General features: G+C 36.9%; 1 protein-coding gene across 1 annotated transcript; it reads left to right on the forward strand.

Annotated features, from left to right (window-relative positions):
• The first annotated feature begins 231 nt into the window (after positions 1–231).
• LOC103022209 (ATP-sensitive inward rectifier potassium channel 1) lies at positions 232–5,093 on the forward strand. Its single transcript, XM_007259541.4, has 2 exons — positions 232–637; positions 2,994–5,093. Exon 2 carries the CDS (start codon positions 3,008–3,010, stop codon positions 4,130–4,132), a length of 1,125 nt encoding a protein of 374 aa, XP_007259603.4. The 5' UTR covers positions 232–637; positions 2,994–3,007; the 3' UTR covers positions 4,133–5,093.
• Positions 5,094–10,597: the final 5,504 nt, after the last annotated feature.

Genomic DNA, 10,597 nt, shown 5'->3' on the forward strand with positions numbered 1-10,597 from the left:
ATCCTATTTATCACATTAATTTATCACAATAATTTTAATTTGAGAAATTTTAATTTAGACAATAAGGATCAGTTTAGTAATGAACGTGCATAACGGCGGCATTCCTTCACGTCCATCACCTGTCAGATGTTCTGGACCCTCATACCCTGTCCATCTCCTAATGACCAGCAGCAGTGGGAGGTGTGTATAATAAACACTGAGATGTCAGTCAGATAATGTGATAATAATGTTGTAATAATGTGTTATAAGCATGGCATGTGCCAGAATATCTGTTTTGATCTGTTTACAGTAAACACAGGACTCTTAGGTCTGTGATTATAAATGGCAGGAGAGTAGACAGAGCAGGGCAGTCCCAACCTGAGGAACGAGGCGGAGAGAGAGAGAAAGAGTGAGCACGACTGAGAGAGAAAGGTTATACTGCAGTGAGTGAGAGGTGAGAGAGTGATGACAGACAGATCGTCTGTTTCCTTCTGAGATTTACTGACAATTTATTAAAAACGAGGCAACAACAGAGGCAGAGAAACGTAGAGCGTGACCGAGGACGAGTGAAGAAGAAAGTCCGGCAGAGCCCAAGATACTGCCCAGCAGCGCCCATCACCCACCTCCCACTCGAACTACTGAACATCTTCTTCTGCGGGTAGGTTTATCACTTCTGTATCAACTGTAAAAAACAAACAAAATACACAAATTAATTTTAGATGATTTTTTTAAGAATACACTGTTAATGAGTTGTAACTGTAACTGTGATGATATATCAGTGTCAATTACATTAAGAATGTGTGCAGGATATGCAAGAATATGTGCAGGAAAATAAAAGTAAAAAAACAGAAATGTTCTGTCAGCAAGGTTGCTGAGAAATGATACATTTTTCAATTTCAATTTCTTACATTCATTGTTGTTACTTCATAACCATGTAAAAAAAAACAATAAAAAACCTTTGGAGTTATACTTATGTAAGCACTAAGAAATTACATATCTCTTCCTGTTAGTGGCTCCTGTGCATTCAGGGGCTTTGAAGACTGCAGTAAAAGAATTGCATTAACAGTCTGCTTAAACAACAGACATTAAACGAAACAGAGAGACAGCTGGCAGAGCTGCAGACTGGAAAGATTTTTTTCTTGTTTTGACAGAGAGAACATGATCACTAATTAATAAGTAATAAGTGAATAAATAAATACGTTTAAATATTGCATTATAAAAAACATATATGGAAAGAAAATGATTTAAAACTACATAAAGTTAGCAACATATTGTTATACATGTTGCTGTCAAATTATGTCTTTTCTTTTTATTTCAGTATTCCAAAATGCTTTACTCAGACACCATACTATAAAGTAGAGAAAGTACAAACCATTCTTTAAAAAACTCTTTAAATGTTGATTTGTCATTTGTCATTATCACCTAACCACATTGTTGGAAAACTGGTAATTGTGCTGTGTACAGGAAGTGAGTCCTATTTTGAATCTTTTTTTTTTTTAAGTAAATCACAGTTACGATTTGTTACATTTGGCACATTGTTAGAATGCTTGGTTTTATTTAAAAACATAGTTGTATTTAATATACAGTTATATATCATATATATCATACAGTTGTATATTTATGTACTAAGAGCTCTACAGTCGACTGAATTTCAGAGTGGGTTTGGTTTCGGCATCCTTATTGTTCGATTTAAACACTGAGAACAACAATTAGCCTGAACTGGGAACAAATTTCATTGTGCTTGACCACGAGAAAATCCAGCCCACAATTGAGAGAGCAGCTTTGTGAGCAAGATTTTCTCAGGGGTTAAACACAATGTACACAATGTACCTTAAACAATACACCTCAACACTTACACACTGCGTTTATTATTCAATTAATATATTTACTGTATGTATACACTGATATTAAAATAAGTAACATTAGGAAGAGGAGTGATAATGATAGGGGACAGTGTTGCAGTATAACTGGGTATAATGGGAACAGTGTGTGCAGGAAATGATGCACTGAGTAGTGTGTGTGTGTGGACAGAGCAGTAATTCAGATTTTACCCTCTTTCAGAAAAAACAGCACATTTTCTTTCATACATTAGCATTTTAAAACTGATTTTAGGTGCTGGAGGGAATATTTCCAGGAATTATTTGAATAATTAAGTCGAAGCCAGCCCCAGGTCGCTCTACTTCATTAGTTTTATAGACGTGTGAATGTGTGACACTGGTTTTATGTTTAACTTATTTAATGATGTTATTTCACACTTTTACACTCTGCCTTTTTGCAAATTCATTTTCATACAGTTTACACCTTTAATACAGTTCTTCAAGTGTTCTTTTAATAATTCAGTAACTATGTTAAGCTCAAATAACCATTTTATGGTTTAATATATTTTTTCAGGGTTCATTTATGAACCATTTAGGAACATTTTTATACTAAATAGAATCTTTTTTCCTGTTTAGGCTTATCCAAAGGGTATAGGAGTTTTATCCAAGATGTTAATGTGTGTTTGTTTAATAACAACTGTTTTTTAGAAAGGCATGCATTACATGGTGGCTTGTTGTCAGTTCAGCAAGTTGCTTTTCAGGTGTTTTGTCTCCCTAGGTAGAGTACAACAGATTCCCCTTGGATTCCTTTTATTTCTGCTTATAAATCAGGGTTAGTCTAGAGTTACAGCAGATACAAGAATCACCAGCATAGTCTGTTGTATGCTGCAAGGTACGTGATGCACCTGCATGCCAAGGGAGTCATTTTCGGGTACAACACTACTTGTTTGTCTTTTTTTTGTTTAGTTGGTGACAACAGTCTTCCCTTAATTTTTTATATTTTGTCTGAAAGTCTGAACTGCCCCAAAAAGTGTTTTTCTGGACCAAAAAAGATGGGTGTGAATCCACTTTAAGAAAGAATAGGCTTGCTTTGTACAGCGAGTCCCATTTTCTTCAAATTCTCAGTTGATGAATAATAAATAAGCCTGAGCTAAAGGTGTTATTTAGTGTATCCATATCTGTCCTCTCTCTCCACAGACTGAAATCCCTGTATGCTGGAAATGAAGGGCTTCCTGAGGCAGATGCTCCAAAACTACCTGAACAAGCGCAGACTTTCCAAAAAACGCCTAGTGACCAAAGATGGACACTGCAACATCGAATACGGCAATGTAAGGAACATTTTTGCCTACATTCGAGACTTCTGGACTACATTTGTGGAGATCCGCTGGCGTTTTGTTTGTTTTTTCTTTGTGGCCTCCTTCACTCTCAGCTGGTTCATTTTTGGACTCATCTGGTACTGGATCTGCCGTAACAATGGAGACCTGGCATGGCAGAACCCACCAAAAGGCCACATACCATGTGTACTGAACCTGAAAGGAATGACTACTGCCTTCCTGTTTTCCCTGGAAACCCAGATGACTGTAGGCTACGGTGGACGCGACATCACCCCGCATTGCCCTGGTGCCATCGCTCTCCTCATCATCCAGACTCTCGTTGGCTCCATCATTAACTGCTTCTGGTGCGGAGTGGTTATGACCAAAATTACTCTACCCAAAAAAAGAGTCAAGACCATCCGATTCAGTGACAGGGCCGTCATCTGCCAAAACAATGGTGCGCTCTGCCTGCAGATACGAGTAGCCAACCTGCGCAAGTCTTTGATGATCGGAAGCCAGATCTACGGAAAACTGCTCCGGACAAAGATCAATCCTGAGGGCGAGACCATAATACTGGACCAGGTCAACGTTGATTTCATGGTGGAAGCTGGACAGGACAGCTTGTTCTTCGTGTGCCCGCTGACCCTGTGTCACATGATCAACAAAGCAAGTCCATTTTTTGAGATGGCGGTCGACACTCTGTACCAGCAAGAGTTTGAGCTGGTAGTGTTTTTGGATGGCACAGACGAGTCCACCAGCTCTTCTTGCCAGGTCAGAACTTCTTACATCCCTCAGGAGATCATTTGGGGCTACAGGTTCCTCCCAGTCATCTCCCGCAGCAAGGAGGGAAAGTATCACGTCGACTTCTCCAACTTTGCGAAGGTGGAGCTTGTGCCGACTGCTAGCTGTGTCAAATGCTTTGAAAATGAGAAGTGCCCTGAGCACCCCTCAGGAAAAGGCGTCGAAAATGTGGGTTTTGAGGTCATCAACATCAGTGACCCTGCCAGTGTTAATCAGGTGTAGACAGTGACATTGTATCGCTGGAAATTGCATCTGGTACACTTTTGTCTTAGACACTTTTGTTTTAAAGTCTACGCTGCATGTCCACTACTTCAAAGTAGATTGTGTCAAACTGAACAACCCTTCATATAGCCAGGAAATACAACTGGCATGTTGAGGAAGCAATTGATGTTTTCTTTATAGGCCATAGTTACCTAATTCTGTGCACAAGTACAACATGAAGGTAAAAACATTAACACTGGACGAAATTAAATAGTCCATGTTGAAAAAGATTGTCATGCTGCAGTGTCAGCATATGAAGTTAATGAATGACATCACCTAGAAGCCTCATTAGACTGTTCTAAAATGTGTGATCTGTGTGCTACTAAGAAAGAGTCTTTACAGGACTACCGAAGACTCGTCCTACCTCAACTGCAGTCTAGGCTTTGGAATGCAGCTAAAGGGTCTGTGTTTCCTTATAGATTTAGAACTCTAAAGTTAAAAAATGTAATGGTCTTCATAAAGAAGGAGGGCACTTTACTTATCTTTCGCAAACAAAGTGTTCACTATGGAGGTTTTTGAACAATCTAAAACATCTAGGTGTTCTAGAGGAACCACTACGATAAAGAACAGGTCATAAAATGGATTACTTTATGGAAACTTTATTTTCAGTAGTGGTTTATTTTTTTGGTGCAATTCATGGTGATGGGAACACTCAAGCATCATGTGGACATTTTCTTGCATGCTGAAATAAACAAACTATAATTCCCTTTAAAATCTATGATAAATCCATGTATATGCTTTGTGTGTCCTGAGAACCTGTACAATACCTGGGTAATGATTTGTTTTTATACACTTGGCTTCGGATCTACAATCAAGATTTTTATGTTGTTTTACATTTTTAAAACAATGTCAAATAGAGATGTTTGATTTATTGCTGAACATTTATATTTATGATATACAAATAAAAGGAAAATAAATACTACTAATTCTGTTTGTTTATTAATCAAATGTTAATTTGGTTATTTTTTATACACATACATTTACACATTAATTACATTTATTTAAAAACATATCAGCTATACTAGCTAGCTATTACAGTATAATTCAATGGTTTTACCAAGACTATGTGACTGTTTTCATTAGATTTTTCTAAATTATTTCATTAGATTTAGTGTAGCATAATATATACAATACTATACACAGATCACTGTTTTACTTTATAAACTACAGACAACATTTCTCCCAAATTCCAAATCAAAATATTGTCATTTAGCATTTATTTGCAGAAAATGAGAAATAGCTGAAATAAAAAAGAAGATGCAGAGCTTTCAGACCTCAAATAACGCAAGGAAAGTTTATAATCATAAAGTTTTAAGAGTTCAGAAATCAATATTTGGTGGAATAACCCTGGTTTTAATCACAGCTTTCATACATCTTGGCATGTTCTCCTCCACTAGTCTTACACACTGCTTTTTGGATGACTTTTAGCAGTTCAGCTTGGTTTGATGGCTTGTGATCATCCACCTTCCTCTTGATTTTATTCTAGAGGTTTTCAATTTGGTTAGCTGGTAAGAGAAAAACGAGTGACTAGCTAGCTACTAAACATGTAGCAAACTAACCTAGCTAGCTACTGGTTACATACAATCATTTATCCAGTAATCTTACTATTACAATTTAATGTACAAACAGTTAATTTGGTAATTATTTGCTTACTAGTTAGAGAAGAAGCTCTCCTTCAGTGTTTATCTCTTGTAACTGACCATTAATTGACCTGCTAATTTCTTTATCTATATACAGTTATGAGATAGATAGATAGATAAATGATAGATAGATACTTTATTGAAAGGAAATTTAGCAGCTAGTAGCAGTTACACAACACAGTAGAAACAAATAATAAGTGTAGTACAATAAGAGAGCACATTAAGGGATATAAGACTTTAGAATTCTAAACTGAGACTTAAAAATATATAAACTATAGAAAGTGTGGAAGAAATCAGTCGTAGATATAAGGTAGTGCAGTAAAAGAATAAATTAAGTATAGGAGGTATCAGCAGATATGATAGTATTAAACATAAACCTGTGCAAGTATTGTATTTAAGTTAGGTGCGTAGTGTAGTGTCCAGGGGTGTAAATGAACAGTATATACAGTAAAAAGGCAAAAGAGTCACAGGGTGTAGATGTGTAGGGTGTTTTTCCAGTACAGATAAAAAAAAAAGGCTGTGATTAAGAGAGCACATATGAGACTCCTTCCTCATCTGTTCTCTCTCTTCCGGTTTCCACTGGGAGGAGTTGAAGAGTCTGATGGCTCTCGGAACGACCGATCTTCTCAGTCTTCTCAGTCTGTCCGTAGAGCAGCTCTGTGACAAAAGCCTGTCACTGAAACTGCTCCATGGAGAATATAAAGATTCTGTCTGCATGTTAATAAGAGCTGGCATCTAGCATCTAGAGTTACAAATAATGGACAAAGTACCATTACTAAATATGAATTCTTGTTTAAACTGCTGAAACATAACTTTAATTACTGTACTGTGATTCACTGGAGAAAGCATGTGTACAGTAATAACATGCTGTATACAGGCTATAGAATAAGAATTTGTTGACCATACAGTAGTAATGCTGTGAAAACTACAGAATGCTGTAGTGAAAAACACAATTAAAAACAATACATAGTCAGATTGGTCAGTCTACATTTTATTTATTTTTTCCATCGCACACCACCTGAATGTGTCGGAAATGAAGCACACAATCATATTTTTTTCACTATTTAACCTGAACAATAGGTTTCTGAAATATTCTGCTTTTGCTGGTTTCAGATGCTCTAAGCACACGAATCAGCAAAATATTATCTCTATATTAGATTCTTCAGTTACAGTCAATAACTGGTACAAATGTACAAAATCCAGGTTGCAAAATTTTGCAGTAAACTGCCAGGGCCTTTAAGATAATAATGATCATGTTCATTATAGATGAATTTGTTTATTTCTTTATTAAATGATTGATTAGTTGGTTTGTTTTTAAACTATGAAAATAGCAATAAATTGGTTGGATTCTCTGTTCTGATGCATGTATTTCTAATACTCCTATTAATCAAATGATATATCACGGTAGGCTATCATAATAACTATTCATTTTTACACCACAATAACTAACAGCACCACTACAAACATAGTCAGCATCACAAACAACAATCCATAAACCACAATTAAACTAAAAGTAAGAATAATATCATTGTGATTCAGGGTGTTTGTGTGTAGGAATGTTATATTAGTTCAGTTTGTTTTACTGATTTTTTTCTGTATGAACCTTTATCTGAGGTTCTGTTTCAGAAACACAGAAGGACATATTACATGTGATACTCAGTTTTATACAACAGTTAGTTCCGACCTCACAATCTGATTGGTTGAGAAGTGATCTAGCCGTGATGATATTTCGTGATAACATCACGGCCTTCTCACACTAAACTTGTATCTCTCCGCCGACGCGTTGCCGAGTAACGGCGTATATACACAGGACACCCGCAGCAGCGTTAGCTTAGCACAGACTAGCGCTCAGCCGCGGCACGCTCGCCCGCAGCGCAGGCTCGTCTTTCGTGGAAAAAAGGGAACGAAAATCGCTCGGTTAATGCCGTCTTACAGCCAGAACGCTAACCAGCCAGGCTAAGCTAAGCTAAGTTAATGCTGAGCTAAAGCAAGCTACGCTAACCTAACCACAGTCCAGCCAGCTAGCTAAAACCAACACCACCCAGGAAAATAAGCAGAAATGCTAAAATTCGCGGCTTTCACCTGAAGACGACTCCACGGAGCAGGAGAGGAGAGTATTAGCGTTATTTCACGCTCCTAACGTTACCATCTTCACTATTCCCAATTTTGCTTTCAAGCTAACTTTCGTGGTGTTAGTCTGCCTGAACCATACACTGTCTGTAGTTAAGTTGTGGTGGAACTACTTTTTGGCGGAAGGCTCAGTCCATATTAAAGCATATTCAAACTGAATTTCTTAAAGTTCTTTGATTTATTTTCTTTATTTATTTAGTAAAAAATTAAACTGTTGTATAAAAGCAAAAAATACTTCTCACTCCCACTGTAATATTATGCATATAATTATAGCCATGGGTATGAGAAGAGTATGAGAATAGTTTTCCGGGGTCCAGAACACTCAGACTCTCTAACTGTTGTATAAAGCTTCATTCAGAAAAAAACTTTTTCTGAATGAAGCTTTATCTAAGATTCCGTTCAGAAACACAGCAGGACAGGATAGTTGCAATATTTTATCTGGACCTGGCCTTGCAGAGAATCTGAGTGTTCTGGACCCCGGAAAACTATTCTCCTACTCTTCTCATATCCATGGCTACAGTATAATTATATGCATAATATTACAGTGGGAGTGAGAAGTTCACATTCTCTTATCTATAACAAAAAGGTCACTGCTTTCAGTGGTTTATGTTAACTTTTTTTTTGGGAGGGATCTGAACCAGTTTTTCTGTCAGTGCTGCTTTACCAAGATCAATGCCACTCAGCTTCAATCACATTATAGCCCAAAAATTCAAACCTCGTTCTACCAATCAGCAGCCATGAGCTCCTCTAAGCAACTACCAAAACCCTAACTGATGGGACAGCGCAGAACAATACTTCAGTGCTCTATCCACACCTCATCAACCATCTGACAACAACCTAGCAAGCAACAGCTATACTATATCAACACCTAAACAACACCTAAGCAACCACCTAGCAACACTTTTGCAAGTGCCAAACAAGACGTCAGCAACCAACAGCTATAAAATAGCAACTCCTTAGCAACCGCCTAGCAAGACCTTAGCAAGTGCCTAACAATATCTGAGTAACTACCTAACAATACCTCAGCAACCAATATCTATACCATATGGAAACCTTAACAACCACCTAGCAACCCAACTTAGTGTTAGGACGTCCTCTCTGAGAGACCGTAGTTCTGTACGGTGGCCGAGAAAGCCCAACGCAGTGCAAATTGAAAAGCGCTGCAAAAGCACAAAACACATCCATCAAAATTACAACACAGGCGCAGCAAATAGAAAAACGCGCTGCAACTAGAAAAACGCGCTGCAAATAGAAAAACGCGCTGCAAATAGAACCACAACACAACGGAAGTGAGTCACAACACAACGGAATTTTCCCGGGGGACCTTAAAAGATACTGTACCAGCTAAGCTGCGTCTTCAGTAACGTCTCGGACTTCACTATGTGTACAAAGGACAATAAGTGGCAAACAAGGCGTTTTGTGAAGCAGAACTTTTAATAATATGCACACAACCGTGGTAATCACAGGTAATAAACATAACTTACTTTTCAGAAGCTTGTTTGCCACTTATTGTCCTTTGTATACAGCTGGTACAGCATCTTTTAAGGTCCCCCGGGAAAATTCCGTTGTGTTGTGACTCACTTCCGTTGTGTTGTGGTTCTATTTGCAGCGCGTTTTTCTTTTTGTAGCGCGTTTTTCTATTTGCTGCGCCTGTGTTGTAATTTTGATGGATGTGTTTTGTGCTTTTGCAGCGCTTTTCAATTTGCACTGCGCTGGGCTTTCTCGGCCACCGTAGAGTTCTGAGATTAGGTCTGAAACTAGTTGGCAGATATGTTAAAAATACTTTCATTATATTTTCCTTTTTATTGTGGTGTTAAATAGTCGTTGTTCCTTGTCCTAGTGTTTGTTATTATAAACAAACACCTCCATTTAATCGAAACTGGAAATTGGCAATTAATAGGCCTTTGAGTTTTAGCAAGCAGGCTTCCCTGTAAAAACATTGATTCTGTTAGTAGGACTAGAGGACCCCCTAGTGGTGAACAGCAGTGTAGTGCACACACGGTTTACACAGTTGGCAAATGTTTTTTTTTTTTTTTTTTATAATTGAACTTTATTTACCGATACTGTCTGTAAACTCTATTTTTACATTGTTCACATGATCCGTTTTTAAATTGTGTATATAACCATACATAGACCTAAAATTTCAGAAAATATAGCAAATAAGCGCCTTTTTACCTGTATTATTGATTGAGTTGTATCTTATGCATCCACCAGACAAATAAAAACAGCAATAGCTAAATAAATATTGCAGCATTGTTTAGCAAAACACAGTATATTTTAGGAATATAATAATTAATTATATAATAATATATTAATCAATTATTATCACTCGGGAATACATTAAGGGTAACCCTCATTTTCAACCCAGCTGAGCATGTACAACATAAAAAAAAAAAAAATCAAATTAAGTTTTTAATACGGTGAAATTAAAAATGAGTACGTATATAAACAAACTGATAAAATAAATAGCAAAACATTAAAAACAAACAATTACAATTAAATAACAAAGGGCAAAACAAAAAGCAGTTTAAAAAATAAAAGGGTAAGTGGACGACTTAAAACATAAAGCAGTCAAATTAAAAGATTATGAATGTAAATAGGTTATATAATTATAATAAAATTATTTTTGTACGCAAGTTTTCATTTAATTAGTTTT

The sequence above is a fragment of the Astyanax mexicanus genome, chromosome 9 (assembly GCF_023375975.1).
Source record: "Astyanax mexicanus isolate ESR-SI-001 chromosome 9, AstMex3_surface, whole genome shotgun sequence".
NCBI lineage: Eukaryota > Metazoa > Chordata > Actinopteri > Characiformes > Acestrorhamphidae > Astyanax > Astyanax mexicanus.

Bases quoted from the DNA above. Each gene is read 5' to 3' on its own strand.
- LOC103022209 (XM_007259541.4), top strand. From the start codon at position 3,008: ATGCTGGAAATGAAGGGCTTCCTGAGGCAGATGCTCCAAAACTACCTG.